The sequence below is a fragment of the Centrocercus urophasianus genome, unplaced genomic scaffold (assembly GCF_019232065.1).
Source record: "Centrocercus urophasianus isolate 14NV4802_14NV808 unplaced genomic scaffold, USGS_Curo_1.0 seq_23, whole genome shotgun sequence".
In the NCBI taxonomy this organism is placed as follows: domain Eukaryota; kingdom Metazoa; phylum Chordata; class Aves; order Galliformes; family Phasianidae; genus Centrocercus; species Centrocercus urophasianus.
The window spans coordinates 13,555,172-13,573,870 of NW_024884789.1; the positions used below are offsets into that span (position 1 = coordinate 13,555,172).

Genomic DNA, 18,699 nt, shown 5'->3' on the forward strand with positions numbered 1-18,699 from the left:
CAGAAGAACCACACGTTCCCTCTTGTAGGCTCCTGAGTTAGCGACTGAGACCACTCTTGAATGCCCTGCTTCTAATACCCAGCAGGGGCTTGTTGAATTCTCTGACGCTATGTTAGAATAGTAGCCCCAGCAAGACTCAGATATTAGGAAAAGATACATTGGAAATGCTCAGACATTGACAGAAACTGAATTTTTTCATTTTCCATCATTTTTTCATGATGGAAATTGCTTGTGGGGAGAAATACTAAAACTTCACTTGCCTCCCACACACGATGGGAGATTGCCCCAGAGCTTAGAGCTACACCCAGCCGAACATTTTTTGAATGAAGTAATAACACAATAAGTTTTATTTAAAAATTAACACAGAACAGATTTTCTCTCCAGAAAGCTAGGAAGCCAAAAATCAGAGCATGTGGAGCTTGGATGCTGACGCAGTACCGTAAAAAGATACTGGTGTGATAAAGGCTACTGGTAGCTGGCTCCAATGCTACTTAGAGCAGGAATAGCACTCCCAGAATTTTAGCCTTATTTTATGGGCCTGAGAAGTAAGATGCTGCATAACATGGCCTATCCCAATCCCATTTCTCCATTATTTGTATGGAAAAAAAATTCAGTGTTTCTGTGACTTAGTTTCTTGCTCTATCAATTCGGAATTGCCTATACTGGTAGGTTTAACGACTGCTTATAATGGTTTCAGGTAATTACAATATTGCACATCTACTTTTAGTATTCAAAAATACACTTTTAAATTAAGTTAATTAACAATACTCATAAAATTCATAAAAAACAATGCGCATCTTAACTTCTTGACTACATGAAAATTTAGAATACCAGGGGAAACTAACAGTTGTCTAAAAAATTAAATATAAGAAATACAGACTTACGTTTGTGTTGCAGAGTTTATATTGCTTGTAGGTGCCAACACATACAATAGCTGCAGCCCTTTGAGGCTGGGGCTGACCCTGGACCATCAGGTGTGATGCAGACCCATGAAGAGTTGAGTCACTGCTATGAAACAAGTTCTGAGATACAGGAAATGAAGATGACTGATAAACAGAAGGTCCCAGGACCTGGTGACCAGCCTGAGGCCCACTTTCTTCTTGATAAAGGTTCCCATGTTGGAGCGAAGGGCTGGCTGGCTGGCTGTAAGTATTCATGAGACTTGGACTCTGATGAAATACGTTGTTCCTTGATGACTGACGCTGCCTTCGAAGTTTCTGAGGCTGCTGACCAGTATCAGTTTGTAAAGGTAAAATGTATGGCACTTTTCCATATCCATATTTTCCTGGACCAATAGGATTTCTATTTCTGCTTCTAAAATCAGAGAGAGAAAGAATGGTTACTAATTCATAAGTGAAGCTGTTAGATACTCATAATTTTCCACTTGTCTAAATTTTCAGTGCAAAGCAATAGCGGAAGGACAATGTTGTTCTTTTCAACTCTCCTTGAAGATGGAAATTCTCAGAATCTTCTAAAATTCATAACCATGTTCTTGAAGAGCTTGGGATACATAACAGCAGGGAATCCCTGCTGTGAACCTGGGTAACAACAGGGGAGATTTTGAATTCAGTATAGCAGAGATCATTAAACATTTGCATACATTTAGAAGGCCTCCTGTGATTCTGCTTCAACTGCTACTCAACAGATAGAAACAGGGTGAGGAACATCAAAATATTATTAGAAGACCACTGGAAAAATCAACAAATATTCTTTCTACAGTACAGTTTACTTTTTCTCAATCTTTAGCCAGTAGATTTGAATTGTACCTCTTAGAAATCCAAGAACCAGGCACTGAGTCAGGAGGACACAGGGGTCCAAGGAGTGAGATTCACTCATAATGAGTATTTAATGGACAACCTCAGATTCAGGACATGGAATCAGCATCACAAAGGGATGCTGTCTGATCATGTGCATGTCCCATCCCTGGGTACTGAGCCATAAGCCTGCCAGGAGCACTGGCCAGCAGCGGGTGCTCACTGAGAGGCAGCTCCAAACACCCACAGAAACAAAGGACTCAGTCTAAAAACTCAGCTCCAACTTACGAGCTAAAAAGCACAAAATGAATAACACATTTGAAGCATACAACTCAAAAGAGTTAATCCTGGAATTTTATCTGCAAGCAATAGGCCCATTTGCATTTATTTTCCTTGCCATCCCGCACAGTATCACGTCAGGACTTGATCTCTACTGCTGCAGTCTGAAGAAGTAAGTTGGCAAAAATATCCCTTCCAGTAGAGAGCAATGTGTGAATACAGATGTTCTGAGTAACCTTTGCAGCTCAGCATAGGAGACACTCTTAAAATAGAAAAAAGAAAAAAAAAAAGTCTTTTTCCTTCCATCCATAAAACATATTTATATATACTTAATATGTATAAAATAACAGACTTGAACTGCAATGAAAACCAAAGGCACTAAATTGACATACTTACTTTCCAGAAACTGAAATGTTACAGATGTCAGCCAGCCAACGGATCAAAGACTTTTCTTTAGGTTTGTTTTTTCTTGTGTTTGTTTTCTTCCTCACTCTTAGGTTCTCCCAAGACCTTTGTTACATGGAAACCATGGAAGTCACTTAACATTCTAGCTTTATGGCCGCGTGGGGCTTTTAATCAATCTTCCTGGCTCAAGTATGTGTGAACAAGAGTGCTGATTTACCCTGGCAGATAAGCAGACAACACTCTTGAGCTGTTTATAGCAGTTAATCTGCTCTGTGACCATGATGGTCATTGTTGAGGTAGGGTTTTGATGGTTTCAGCTGAGAAAAGCAATACAGTGCTTTATAGCATTAAGGGAGGAAAAAGTAAGTGTCCTTTAAGAGGACAGGAGAGGAAATAAAGAGAATTATGAACGGCAATTAGTTCAGAAGTTGAGGCTAAAGTGAACTGGATTTAAACAACCACTATGTGGTGTGTGGTTTGTTTGTGCGGAGCTTTTTTAATAGCCAAATCATTTGATTTCTCAATTTTAACATAGCATCTCTTTCCCAGGTAAAAGAAATTTCAAACAAAAGTCATCCTTCCTTCACATCCTAGGCATGTTTTGGCAATTTGGAAAAACTACGGAATTACAGTTCTCAGGAAGCATCTTAGACTTCGGAGCAAACTGGCTCATCTTGGGAAACAGATACAAGTCCTTACATTTCCCCTAGTCTCTAACGAAACTGACCAACAGCAGTTTCTTGACTGCAATTTTGCACCACTGCCTTCAAAGTGTGGATACAGGCTGGCGAGTCTATTGCAATTCGTTTTTAAAATGTATGATCTGCTGTCAGGTTGCCTGCATTTGGCATCAGGAAGAGAAAGCTGAGAATAACAGAGCAGTAAGCGATTTTCAGACCAGAGGAATGGTAGGAATACGCCTCTGTCTCAGCCATCTAAATGCCAAATTCTTTACAGCTATGAACACTTCCACAGAGGAGCAGCAAGGCACATCGCCTGACCTGCCTGGAGGAACTGCTGCTCACAAACCAGGAGAGGTCAAGCAAGAGGGCAAAAATGAGACTGATGTTTGACTGGTAACCTCCAGTTCAGGGTCATGAATGAGAACTGAAAATAACTGAAGGATATGCAAGAAATGACAAGCAAACTAGGACTCTTCAGCATGGAAAAAGACAAAAGGGCAAACAGCAGTCTTAAATACAGCACGAGCATATTAGCTGAAAGGTTAAACCCATGGCTGAGAGCAGAAAATGACCAAAAGCTGCTGAAATCTCATTGAATTAATTGCAAACATTTGAAAAAATTGATTTTGAGGGATTTCTCATTGAATGGCCGATGTTCAACAACTCTTAGAACTGAAAGCAGTAACAATGTTCTCACTGCTAATTCCTATTCATCTTGGCTTTTTTTTTTTTTTTTTTTTTAAACACTACAACTTGGGAATTTTGCTGAAGTCTCCACAAGTTTACTCTGCTCAGGTTGTGCAGGAATTAAGGTCTGGAATTTTTGTTGGAATACAGTTTTCATGAAATGGAAGGTTAACTTCTTGAAGCTGGGAACTTCAAGTTCCGTTCAATGTACAAACTGCTGGAAACAACGTGGAACACTTAACCTCTAATTATTAACATCTTTATCAGTATGTATGCATTCATTTAAACCACTACTGCCTGGATGGAAACTAGTTGGAGCTCTGTGTTTTGCCTTAAAGCACCTTTCATTCACACTTGGCAACATCCTTAAAAACTGGGAATGAAGTTTGTTGCAATGTAATTAAGAACACTGTAAAAATAGCATGGTGGTAATTAGCTTTTATATTCCTTGGGGAGTGTCAGGTAGAATTTATGATGTCATGCAGTAACAGGGAGGGAACGTTTAGTAGTTCCATAAACGAGGAGAGAACAATGGGGAGAGGGCATTCAGGGGGTAGGAAAGAGGAGGAAAAATCAGACAGTGGCTATCATTAGCTTAATAATTAGAATTAAACTAACTTTCTTGACACTGTTTGGTTTATGCTAATTCAACTCAGCTCTGATCTATCTGTGGGAGATGGAACTAAGTCAAACAGCTTACTGGCTGTTTTGAGTTGACAGTTGCATTTTGCTTACCTTCTTCTCATAACCCACATTACACACTCCTCACCACAACGTGGTTTGGAAGCCCCTCTTCATGGTTTTGTTCTTTTTGTTTGTTTGCATCACAACATAAGTCACAAGTGGGTCAAGAAGATAGCAGCACTCCCCTAAACCTATGCATGTCCAAGTATGCTAAAAACCAACAGGCTTATCTTTCTCAGTGTAGCAGCGGATGTTGCCACAGGAGCAATGATAAATTTACCAATCACATTTGTTGACAAAATCACAATTTGTCAACATCTCTCAGACAAAAATCAGAAAGCCCACTATGAGAAAGATCTAAGCATTAAACAACTCTGACAAAGCTTTTAATGTAGAAAAACAAAGAGGGAAATTATGCCACTAAGAACAGAATTGTCATCTAAAGGCAAATTACTGCTTAATAGAAAATATATGCTGAAAAGTGAGTAGCAGCACTAAGTGTTTCATGTCAAACGTAGCCAGCAGACATCTCTGATCTGTTATATTCATCTCAAGTAGAGGCATAACAGCTGTTTACTGCAGATCTGGCAATCTTCTTGGGCAGAATTCCCACATACACACCTCCCTGATAGTTCAGACAAACTGTTTAGCACTTTGATAACCAAAATGATGAATACCTTTAAACTTAAGCCAACCTAAATATAAGCTTGAATTTAAAAATACATTTGCCCAGACAAGTACAAGAAATCAGTCTTTGAGCTGTTAGTGTAGGATTATAGGAAACATATCTCACAATAGTTATTGTTAGCTGGTATTCTTGTCTGTTAACAATCCCTCTCGTGTTAGGGACAAGTCAGCTGACTTCACCAAGAACTCAGCCCTCACAGCACCAAAAAGGAAGTTTCTTTTTCCAACTGTAGCTCTGAGCATACCTGCCGCTCAACAGGCAAATAACCACATTATCATCGCTTCTGAGTTTAGGAACTAAGAACAACGCTTTGAACCTCAAGTGTTCTCGAGGTTCACGAAGAAAGAAGTACTTATGGAGCCAGTGGGCAGGCAGGTTATCTGTACTGAACGGAAACCCTCTTTGATCCAAGGACACACAGCATCTTTAAAATGCACAAGCAAGATTACTGATTTCCTTGCACCTGCTCTCCAAAGTGCCCTTCACAAAGCCTCTCTCCCAAACAAATACCTTCTCATTTTTCCCCTTTTTCATCACTTCCTTCCTTCTTACATTTATCCCATAGTTCTCTACGCAGAGGTTCCCTGGCTCACTTCTACCTGCAGCATAACTTGTTTTCTTTCTCTTCTGATATCAGAGAGAATAAAGAATGCATTTTACCTTAACTTTGCAGCACTTCCTTCCACTTGCCTATCAAAATACTTCTCTTGTAAATGAAAAACCACAAGTTTGAACATTAGCAAAAGCTCTTACTGATAACATCATAGAAGACGTGACCTCTGGTTGAAACGATGTCTTAAAATGAACCCAAAGGGGCTGCAATTCCTGCATTTTCAGATACCAACCTCTCACTCAATAATAATTCATGGAATAATGTAAAGTTCTTGAAACTTCCCTAAGGTAACATCCTTGAGCCACTAGTTTCACTAGAGATGAGGAAAAACTGCACAGCAGCTACAGGTACAGTGATTTAAATGTTCTTAAGCACACAGTAAGGCTTACTTTAAAAAGGCTGTCCACCACATATTTTTGGCTGCCTTACATCACTGGCTTATCCTGGTCATAACTGCCATCAAGTTTATACCTCATAGCATTTTAGCAGATTCCCTCACAACTATCATTTTTAATGAAAAGGAATGACAAACTGGTCCTGGGAAATGTATTTCCATCTGCTCAGAAGAGAGAGCTCTCAAAAGCCAGGTTGATGCACATCAAACCACGCTCTGTGTCACCTCTCAGTACAGCACTACGGCCGTGTGCAGTTCTGCATTCCAGATACTCACTTTTCACCAGCTTTAAATCAATCTGGAGAAAATCACTTAAACATGAATGAAAGAAGCAAGCCCTCTGACTTTGCTGTATGTTATGAAAATGCATGCCTATCTGCTTACTGACCTGGAAAGCGGCCCTAAAGTGGTGAGCGGTTAACTTTGCCAAACGTTTGGTCACAAGAGAGTTAAATCATCCCCATCGGGAATCTATCAGACACTGGAAAGCAGAGCCATCATCACCAAATTTTTTTGCAACATTACACCAAATTATTCACATTTCATCAACACATTTTGTCACAATTCAAATGGTGTAGGCATTCCTTTCACAATGATTTTCACTATCAAGGTAACTAGAATAATATAACTAAATAATTTGTTTTACATTCTTTGTAACTTCAGTAACCACAAAGTGATTTCTGGATATTTGCTATTCCCAAGCCCTCCAGAGAATTCCCCAAACCAAGTTGGTTTTTCCTGGTACAATACAGATAATTTAAAAGGTTATTAGGTAAACTGTATCTTGGATTAATACATGGCAGATGCACACTGTCTACCATAAATTAATTCTTCCACCCACAGAGATCTTTGCTAATACTCCAGTTCAGCACAGAAGCGATGCACTCAGTGCAGTCACCCTACGCTGCCTTTTGCTGATCTCCCAGCCAGTGCTGCATAATCTCAGCTGTGTTTCCATGCTGCAATAGAGCTAGTTCTGCCCCTTAACTCTGAGGTCTGACTGAATAACGAAGCCATGTAATTAGCAGGTTATGCAGCTGAAATCTGACACAAGTGACTACATAACCCTGTTTAGATGTGTTATAACAACCACAGGAGCTCTGCTGCACTTCCATCCCTTTCTGAGCACACAGTCATTCACTGCAGAAATGTATTGTCATGTCTTTGAGAGTATACACATAGTGGCCCCACTTCTCCACCTCTCCTCCAGTCATCCCATTTCAGGAAAGGATGAAACACACATAAGAAGAAATTTTCCAAGGTGGCTTGCAGTTACAGTCTCATGTTAGGTTTTTACCTTCAGTAATCCCATTCAAAGTGTGCTCACAGTACCATAATAAAAATTGATACTAATTAATAATAAAGCAAGATGCAGAGCTTACCAGGGCATTAACACTCAGACGAGAGATGGGACAGCACAAAGCCAATCTGAGGCCAGAAGGACTTCAGTTAGCTATTCATTCTGCCAGGAAGTTCCTCTCAGGGAGGTTTTTATCACCATTAGATGCTTTGGAATTTCATTTAGAAGGAAAATAAATATCTCTCTCATACAGTTTTAAATCCCCTCAAGTGCTACCAAAATGAATTCTTTGATTATCACTGCTGATACGAGATTTTTCTTAAAACTTCTTCTCAGGAATAGATCAAATCCATTGATTCTCTTCCTTTCCTTACAAGCTTTTATAATAGTGTTATGCTTGGACTACAGTGCACCGTGTTTTCTTCCCATTAGGAAAATAACAAAAGGAGGGATGGCTAAGTACTCGAGCAGAGGTATCTATTCCAAATATGAAAAAAGAAAAAAAAACAAAAAACAAACGTCCACATCAATGAGTAGAAAGCCTGAGGACTTGAGAAAACACTGCCTGCCTCCTACCTGACTGCCTACATCTGTCCCCCTCTACAAATTGGAGCCAACTAGAACAGATCATAAAAACTACATCAGATCATGCAGCTAATGATGCTTGGATTGGTTGAGGAAACAACAACTGAATTGTCCCTTTAGAGGTTAATTTTCAACCTGACAACTGAATAAGGCACATTTGCCTGGTCAAAAAGAGGCAAAAGAAATATCTTACTAAAGGAAGCTCTGTTTTGGTATTTAATGATACACTCTTCCTTCCCATTGCTCACAGACCCAGAAATGCACACTGACTCTATACAGGGCACAGCCTAGCACAGGAGACATTCACGTCAGCTGCTGGCAGCAGAACAAAGAATACAGAGCTATGGCCATGTGAGAAGTTGATGATTTTGGGAGTATTTCCTCACTGCAAATTTTTCCTCTCATTCCTCTTCCAAATATAAAAAGAGCTTTAGGGAAATCCTTTCTTTATTAATATATTTCTTTAAACATACACTATTTATGTAAGCCTGCTTTACCTATTTCATTATTCTGGTGATAAATGTAGTTTTTCCTTTCTTCTAGTACAAGCCACGCGTGCCGGTGTGAAACCCAGCACAAAGCACCCTGAGTGCTTACAGATGTGGATGCAAAGTTCTGTCTATCCATAATGACAGTCCACTTGCAGGGAGAGTAAAGGTGGCAACTGTAAACACCAGCTGAGACTGCTGAAAAACAAAATAAGAGGAAGCAAGTCCAGTTACCTCTTATTGGTCTAATCCAAGTATTTTTAATGCTGCTTAGCAGCTGACCGTTCAGTCTGTCCTGTGAGGGTGTGGGACGGATGACTGGGGGAGAGCAGCACACAGCACAGGTCCCGCCTAGAGCCAAACAGTCAGTATGCACGTGGAAAGAAGACAAAACCACAGTTCTATCACCAAAATAGAGACTGGGAAATGCAATACTTTAGAAGTACTAAAACCGAGCCCATGGATGATATTTCCTTTCAAGATGCATTTTCTCTCTTAAAACATTTGCTATCCTTTGGCATGTCCTTATTACTTTTCCATATGTGCCTCTTTTTAAAGATGTCAAAATGCAGTCGTACTTTCACATTATCTTCTCGTTCTCATTTGTTCTTATGGTACAGTGTGCTCCACACATTTTATCTCGATGAAGTATAAACAAGACTTTGCTAATGGAAACCCAACACTTCCAGGCTGAGAAGAGCTCCCTCTTTTTGTGTTACCACCCTCATCCTGTAACTAGAATTTCCTAACACATTTCAGTTATGCAAGAAGTCAATTTACAGCACAATGATGACAAGGAGAGCACGCGAACTTCAGAAATCATGCTCCTAATTGCAGGTACCTCACATGTGAGCTTTAGGGAGCCCTGGTTGCTAGCCTAACAAGCATAAATGAACTAGCTATCAAAAGCTGTATATGTCCTTCTTCATAGACAAGGTACTTTACAGTTTATCATACATAAATTATATTTTGAATTTTACTAAATAAATGGAACTGTTCTTTACCTGGAAACAGGCAGATAACTTTTCCACTTGTTGCTGAATGGCACACATACATTTGGCCGCTCTGAAGGACTGCTATTGCTGTTAAAATGTGTTTGTCTTGGAAGCAATCCCATTTCATCTTACCACACCATCAAATGTGAGCTTATCTCAGTCACAAACGCTCATCCCTCTTCTATTATTTTATGAAAATCTCCTAAAATGACAACTTCATATGAAAGTCCGAAACAGTAAATAGGAATATCCCAAAAAGTTTCCCCTCAGTGTACACACTATGAAAGCACAGATTTTATTTTCAATAGCCTGACATCATTTTCCATTATTACCCATTCAGTGAACACTGAACACTGTTCTACAGTATAAAAGTCATATCTAGAATAACTTAATGTTTCAAAATTCATTTTCTATTGTACCACTAGGACCAGTAATTGCCTTTGTAAGGAAGGATTATCCTTGGGACTTTGTAAATTAAGAAGAGGTTTGTCATTTTAATAATTTTATTTTCAAGAAAAATCTTTGTTCTCATTCTGTTTTTACAGTCACCACCAAAGAATCTGAAAGTTATGCAACACAGCAGAATTAAAGCCACCAGGGACCCTCCTAATACAAGATGGAAATAACCTATTACGCAAATAAGATTAAAACGCTGACCTTAAATCCACAGTCTTTTGCCAAGGGGCAGTGAAAGGGCAGTGGGGGTGGAAGTCTACTGTGGTACAGAAGCTTGCACTGTGCTTAGGAAAGTACAAGAATTTTCAAAACCAAAGACCTCCATCGTACAGTAAAGTGGAGTCATAGCACACACTACAATCATGTCAGTATTTCATATTGCAAGGCTAAGAAATAAAATAGCTTCACTTCTGCAAGCAGAAAAAATTGCTTTCTGCTCCTCACCCTCATTTTCCAGCCATAACTGCTGCAGTTATTTCAAACTGTTCCAGTCTCTCCTGGCCTGCAGAGGCCACCAGAGCCGCAAGGGAGAGCCCAACACAGGAGCCCTAGCTGTGCCAGCAGCCTGGCAGCAGGTCTGCTGCAGAGGCCAGGCCAGCTGGGATTTCCTTGGATACTGGAAGCGCCAAGGGCTGGAGCAAACTGGCTTTGAATGACTTTGAGCCGATGGTGCAAGGCCAAGCTTCCAACATGAGTAATAACTCAGCTATGTACTACAACCTGTATCTGCTACACTGCACAGCTGAGAACAGAAGTCCATTATGCTAAATGGTTCAGTAGGAAAACAGAAAAAAATAAAATACGACTTTTGTCAGTATTCAGTCCTGTTAATACCGCCCAGAGAAGCCTACCTCTGGCACCCTTTGTGCTTTCATAAGAAGATCAATAGTATTACAATCAGCAATATTACAGTTACACTCAGAACTTCTAGGCCATCCATCTACACCGGTTTGAAAGCAAGAAAGAAAAAGTGAATAAAGGAAATGGCTAACACGTAGGACGAACAACATCTGAACATCTGGTCCCACTCTGAAATTTTTCTTTATTGAGACAAACAGAAGGAAAAGAGCTTAATTTCTAATTTCAAATATTCTTGCAAGGGCTGAGGATGTCTATATCATCAGAAGTAAGAGAGTGACGCTGTCCTATTTGAGGCAGGCTGGAACACTGCCTCAGGGTTATGTTTCCTTTCTTGGCCTGGGCCAGTCAGATATCTTTAAAAAGGGGAAAGGAATTATGGTTGACTGCTTCACCTAACAGTCTTAAAGAAGAATATAGGAAAAAAAGAGACTTAAAAAAAGAAAAAATCTAACAAAAAAATATCACCCCATGTGTTTTCCAAAAGAGGGCTGAGAGGAGAATAACCAGAGAACTCCCACCTGCTGGAACACATAATCTGAGGGAAGAAATACAGAATACACAACTTTTGGGAACATCCCCTCCCACAGGATCTTCCATGCCTGCTCTCCTCAATTTCCAAAATGGAAATGCATCTGTTCTCTTTTCACTGATAGACAGAAAGATAAAAGCTAACAGTTTTAGCCATAGCAAATGGCAGACTGGTTTCTAATAAGTGTTTTTCCAGAAAGGAGAGGTTGTTGAAAATAATTGTAACAGCACAGTTCCATCTAGCCTTAAAAGCTGAACAGCAAATAGTGCAAAACTGATACACACAATGTTTAAAATAGGTTATGTGTTTAAAAAATCCACCTTTTTTTTTGTTTGTTCCAGACAGGAAATTTTGCTAAAAGCTAGAAAACAAAAGAAGAGAAAAGAGAAAATACGAAGCGCATAAATAAAACTCGGAAAAAAAAGGGAATGAAAGGAAAACAAAACCAGTTTTGATCAGAAAAAGTGAAAAGACGGTACTCATTCTTCACCAAAAGTTTCATAAATATTTTTTTCAATCAATTGATATCAGAGTGACTATTGAAATCAAGATTCCAAGCTGTTACTTGTTAAGATTGTTCTCATTATGGAGAAGATGGGAACATCAAAAAAAAAAAGATAAAAATATCACAGTAAATTATGAAGCAAATTTTAAAGGTGAATAAAATCTGCCCAGGGCAGTTACAGAACTATTATGACTGTCCTTTCTTGGGTATCATCACCTCAGAAATAATGCCTTCCACAGAAGACAGTACACATTATTAAAGATTAAAGCTGGCTTTTACCATCTATTAAAAAATACTGGTTCTTGTCGGATAGGCCATTCTTCAGGTACATCACTCATAGCAAGAATAAAACACGCGCATAGACACTGTACCTCTTTTCCGCCTTGGGGTGATGCCTCTGGGACTGAGAGTGCCGGCTGCCTCTGGGAGCTCCTCGGCTCATGTGGCTGTTGTTATGGCCTTCAGAAGCAACAGAAGCCCGCAGGCCGGCCCGGAGCTGCTCTTCATTCCTGTGAAGTGGCACAGAGGTACGGATGGCAGAAATGACGTGGCCTGGGTAAGCAGTCAGTGAGTCCTGATGGCGGGAGCTCTGGTGAGCAAGAGTTCTCTCCGAGGCCGCGTACGGCCGCCCCGGCCTCTGGTAGCCCCTTTCACGGTAGTACGCCGGGAGGCACGGCCTCGTTTGCTCCATCACACCGCCACTGCAGCTCCTGGAACAGGCAGACCAGGGGCCCCAGCTGCCCCACATGCCTGGGATTCCCGCACCGCTATCTTCAGATGCATCTCTTTGCTCTTCTATCCTCTGGGGAACCTGTAGATACAACAGATTGACAAGAGCTCACACTACAATACAAAGGTGATGAAGGTGATGCTAAAGTCCTTTTTTAAGCCATTCACTCCGAAGTCACACAGTGGAACTGAACTACGTACTGTGTGACTTGAGTTATGCATCAGCTGCCTATTCTTCTAGCTCAGGTCTACAGCTATCACCCACTTGGATGAAAAGTTGTTTGGTTTTGGACTAGCTGGATTGGAACAGATTCTTTTTAGTCCTCAGCATTGGAAAACACTGCATGAAGCTTGGAAACTGAAAACCATTACATTATTAACTTCTGGTGACCACTCAGGTAACAAACACTGACTGCTCTCTCCCATTCTGACATCTGAACAATGGAAATCGCTGCTGGAAATCTCAAACTGCAATAATATTTCAGGAAGTGCCACCTCATGAAACTTTTCAGGAAAACTAAAACGTAAGAGAATAAACTGATTGCCAATCAGCCAAAAATGCTGCAACAGTTAACTCTTAAACCACTCCCATTCCACCTCTGATATTAATGCTCTTTAAAGAATACTTCAAGGAAAATATTTATTTAGCAAGGTAAGTACACCCCTACATCCATAGAAATTCCTATCAAATTCAATACAAAGACAGACAAGACAAATTGCTCGTCTCAAGTGTTCTACTTAGCCATGCTCACCATGCAGCAGCATAGGGAAAGGGAAACAAATAAAAGCCCCCAAAAGAAGAGCTTTTTGTTCTGGATACAGCAATGAACTATTAGGAATAAGAATAGAGCCAGGCTCTTTCCGGTGGTGCCCAAGCCAGGGCAAGGGGCAATGGGATCAAAGCGGAACACAGGAGGTTCCGTCTGAACACCAGAAAGCATTTCTGTGCTGTGCGGGTGACAGAGCAGGGCACAGGTTGCCCAGATGCTGTGGAGTCCTCTCCTTGGAGATCTCCAAAAGCTTCCTGGGCACAGGCCTGGGCGCCCTGCTCTAGGTGGCCCTGCTGGGGCAGGAGTGGGACCAGATGCACCAAGAAGTCCTGACAGCCTCAGTCATTTTGCATTAAATGCACAGTTCTGTTGTTTCCCTTCTCCAGCTGGCTGAATCACAAGTATTGAAAGCAGGCTTCAAAAGTGTGATTCTCAAGATTACTAAAGTGTAGAGCATTCTCTTAAATGAGCATCCTTTGGCAGTTTACTTATATTCGAAATCTTTGTGCCAAAAAGCACACATACCCATCATTTCAATTATCAGACAAAAAGAAGCACTAACCACAGCTAACTATACAACCCTACTCAAGTGTCTAACTGTCTCAAAATAACCTCTGGAAAATCAACCATTTCTCTCTGTATGTCATTGAAGAACGACCTCCTAAATATACAACTTCCATTAATAATTTTGGCTCAAACACTGCTGCACAGTACTACAAGATTAACATCTACATACTTGGCCTGCAGGCACAGATAACACGTACAGGCTCTACCTGAAGTGCCAGCCTGCACAAACTACTGATAAGCAAGCTATAAACATGGCAGGCTTGGGTGGAATGTCGTTTGCTGAATGCTCCATTATCATAAGCAAAGCCAAGGCAGTGAGGGTTTGTGGTGCTGCTGTGTAGGAGTCAGTTGCGGTCTACATAATCTGAAACATTTCCCCACTCTGAGGTTGCTCTCACTCTTTCATCACCAACCACAGAAAAAACTGCATTTAATTATAACTTGTGAATAATATAAAGCATCTGCATTAGTGTGATATGTTCTCTATTTCACCAATAATATATGAAAACAGAAGCAGATGTCTCTGTATTTAATTTATGTTTTTCCGTGGGTACCCCATTTGGCACAAGTCTTTTAAATCCAATAGCCTGTACAACCTAATAACCACATAATGTCAAGATTATGAATAACATGCAACAAGGGCCTGGTTTCTGGCTGTTATATTTGCATTTATATCCAATAGCAGAACATCGTTGGCTCACAATATAACCAACTAGAAAAGCTTAGTTTCTTCCGCTTATGATTTTGTCACTGAATATTCACAGTTTATATGTACATTACATATTAATAAAGCTGTAATACAAATACAGCATAAAACCAATAGCCCGGTGCTTCCAGACAAGTCACATTTCTCTTCTCACAATAAGTCTTCCAAACAGTTTAAATCAGACAAACAAAAAAACAAAAACAAAAACTGTTTATTTTCTCTTAGCAGCAAATTGTTCTGTAACATTTATGACAAGGAACAGTGGGTTTAAATTTCAGCAGTGGTGCTCCAAATTGGATAGCAGGAAGAACTTCTTAGCAGAAAGGCAAATGAAGCATAGAACCTGAGCAGACCCTGGTACCCTGCGTTGGAGGCCAGCCCAAACCTCCAGCAGGAACAACCAAGCCACAGCCGCTCCAGCCCGGCCTCACAGGTCACTTCCTGTGCTTTGGTCCTCTGATTAGCAGGTTACATTGCAGCCGGTAATGAATTCTCACACTGCCCTAGGGTATAGCCAAGAAATTACAGGTAGCTAAGGGAGACAGCTAAAGTATTCCAGAATACTTCAGAAGTACCACAGCCTGAGATTGCTGACTCTTAAATCCACTCTCCCTTTAAAAACAACCCACTGAACAGCACAGCTTCTGAAGAGTTTAAGCCCTTGCTGTGACAAGTGAGGGTAAAAGTGAAATTTCTTTGCAGAGTTAAATCACAAAAGCAAATTCTTTAAAAGAAACACAAACTGCAATAGGGAGAGAAAAATTACGTTGTCTCATTGACTTTCCTGTAGCTCCTGTGGCTCCTTCTTCAGGTGACCTAATAGTCATTCCAACTGCAAGCGCCATCAGAAAAATGTCTGTCGACTACAAGTTAATCAGCCACCAGGGATTTCGCTCTATTAATTCAATGTATTTTTCCCCTTATTTTCATCCCATTATTACAGTCCTTTCTTTCCTGTACATTCTTCAATCATTTGGTAGGACAATGTTTCTAAGTAGAAGTAGTAACTATCACTGGGTACAGCAGTGAAGAACTTAAACAACCTTTAAGGTATGCATACACTTGCAATTTCTACGTTTGCACTAACTCCTATCAATTAAATCTCTTTAATTTAGAAATTATCATCATAAAGATCATTGCACAATGAAAACCCAAACTTTACAAACATACACATGCTTGCAGCAGTGCGATATGATGAAGAGCCCTGGCACAGGGTGTCAGCCCTGCTTCTGTATTTCTAGGAACTGCCTTGGTCATTAATCTGCATGACAGGAAATCAGAATTCTAACATAAAGAAGTGGCATTACACATGCAGTAGTCACACTGAACATCAATGCCTCATCCAGCAAACCAGCACATTGTTTAGTTTCAGATTAGGAGATCCCCAACATCCCTATGTTTTTCCCCTAACATCCAGTAATTTGAAAAATTTGGAGCTCATTTCATACAGCAGGATTGCTACTGATGCAGTCACTGATGCCCCATTCAAGCACACCACTAAAACATGTGTCTGATCTGAATGTGAATAAGCCCACTGGAGGAAAAAAGAAGTTAGGTATATACCTACACACACCACTAGATACAATCAGATGGGCTGATCCTGTTCTACTGTTTAATATCCCAACGCTTAAAACATGGAGACTGAAAATTCCGATGATTGCTCTTTCTTTCTAAAAGCTTTTCAAGTAAAGGTTTTATTATGTTATCTATAGAACAGTCAGGATCGCACATCCGTGACAATCATGGAAAAGAAAGGTAAGCCACATGACTGCAGACACTGAGGCTTTGTAAAACTTGATAGGCAACACAAACCTCGTGGCCAAAAAGAGATCTTAGATTTTATATTAAGCTATCCTTTGCCACTCAATATTCTCTAGAGCAGCCACCACCATTATCTTCCTTGATTTTCTCCATCTCCATCCAGAAAGGGTCCAGCTCTTCTCTAGTTTTAGTCAGCTTTGCCCTCCTTGCTTTTAAGCCTCATTTTCTGCATAACCTATAAAACCCCTCCTTTACTTGGGCTGTTCAGGCCCCTATTCTATTCTCATTCAAATTGCCTTTAAAGATCTATTTAGCCCTTTTGCTGTGTTTCCAACACAGAACCTCTAATGATTAAAGACAAGTAGGAATTGTCAATTGTTGCCTTTCTCCTAATGGTCAGTCTCTTAAGCTGCAAATCCAGAGGACCAGAATTCACCTTTTGTTTTTCTCTGTGAGGAACATGAACTGTAATAGCGACAAATACATCATTTGAATAATACAATCTCAGCTTTGATAACATTCCTCTTTATGAAAATGATAATCCTGCACTGTCCTTCAAGACTACAGAATCTTTACAGAAAAAAATGTATCTCCTCCAATATGAATCAGTATCAGAGTAAAATTTGATCCTGTGCATTTTTCTGAGTTGATTTTAATTCATCATCTTACAGTGATGTCACAACAATAGAAGGAAGGGATAATCTGAACTCAGTCTGAAGTTTATTACCCAAAGTCAAAGTAATTGTATCCAGAGGGACATTTTGTCAGCTGATCAGAACACCAATGGTATTCACTCAGTAAACTCATGCCCGTGTGCTGGATGCAAGGCAGAATTAATAGAAGCCAGTATGCCTTTTTTAAAAATACATGCAAATTATCTATCTTACTTGCCTTGACCTTTGTTTCTCAGAGCAAAGAGCCCTAATTCTGCAAATATTCCTCTGAGTTGAAGCATTTTGGAGTTGTCCCTTCCAGAGACCCTCTTCATATACCTGTTAACCCATGCTGTGACACCAAACCATTGCCATCATTATTATATGCTGGTATAACAGTACGTTGTTTTTCAATATTTGTTACTAAAAAATCTGCATGTCATATTCAGGATGAGATGAATACACTACTCTTCACAAATATTTACAGCTCATTCTATCACTGATGGTCTTTCACAAAAGAAAATAAAGTCTCTGTCCTTTTAAAAATCTCAGGAGTGTAAAAACAAAAGCAGGCTGACTTATAGAAAGTAGAACTGAAATACAGTTCAGAGCAAAGCATGCCAAATTTTGAATGGACTGAGGAAATTATAGTTTAGATTTAGAGCCTATTCAAGTATAACATTATAGTATTTCCCTGCCAGCATTGTAAACACATCTATGGAACTGGTTTAATTCTTTCACCAGTCTAAGCATCTTAAAGGAATATTTCTACAACATTAGTTCAGCTGCTTTCCAATACAGACCATTCCTATACAGCCATGACAATTTCCCAGCAGAAAGTCTTTACGGTCCACTTTACAGTCATTCATTTGGAATAGCAATATTTTAAATGCTTTTTACAAGAAACACGTGCAACACTGGTGGTTTGATAAAAAATTATCTACAAAAAAAAAACCCCAAAACTTGTAGTTAACAACTTCTCAGATCTCTCCAGGCTGGCAGAAAAATGGAGCAGAGGCCAAACAAAACATGACACAATGAGTATATGTCCGCCTAGTTAGTGTGCTCTGCTATTTTAATCCTTCACTGCATTTTGGAAACCTTTAATCAAAGACGTAGTAAACCGTTTGAATTTTGCAGTAAGTGTAAATACTACCAGCTTAAATGATTTGGGTTTCTGCTCTTTGTATAAAAACTCTGTCTGAACATCTGTGCCTGTGAAGATTAAAGGGCTAAAAAACCTGGAAATAGAAGACCTTTGTATTCACAAATCACTGAGGAGAGTTACAATGCCTGCAAAGCTTAGCTGGCCCCTCAACCAACTTAGACCACATCTGAAGAGACTTTAACATTATTTAAATAATCTAGAAAGTAAACAGCTCTGAACAAACTCAGGACAGTTTGTGTGCCAGAGTTTGAAGCTTCCTCCAAGTTTGGATAACTTTTTTCACACCAAGACCACCCCCACTGCATTCCATGAGCTTACTGTTCTGGGGCAGAGGGTTCTTTCTTGCTGTGAGACCAGTAAGTACCTGCAGGCTAACAGATGGATCACTCCTCCCTTCCAGTAGCTGCATATAATGACCCCTTATCTGCACTGGGATTGC

The 18,699-nt window shown here is 40.0% G+C and overlaps 1 protein-coding gene across 1 annotated transcript in view; it reads right to left on the minus strand.

Annotated features, from left to right (window-relative positions):
- THSD4 (thrombospondin type 1 domain containing 4) overlaps positions 1 to 18,699 on the minus strand; it is a 256,022-nt gene that overhangs the window by 210,140 nt on the left and 27,183 nt on the right. The window contains exons 4-5 of the mRNA XM_042824716.1: positions 12,278 to 12,717; positions 885 to 1,314 (exon numbers count right to left, since the gene is read on the minus strand). Coding sequence (XP_042680650.1) covers positions 885 to 1,314; positions 12,278 to 12,717 — 870 coding nt within the window. The remainder of the gene's footprint in view (positions 1 to 884; positions 1,315 to 12,277; positions 12,718 to 18,699) is intronic.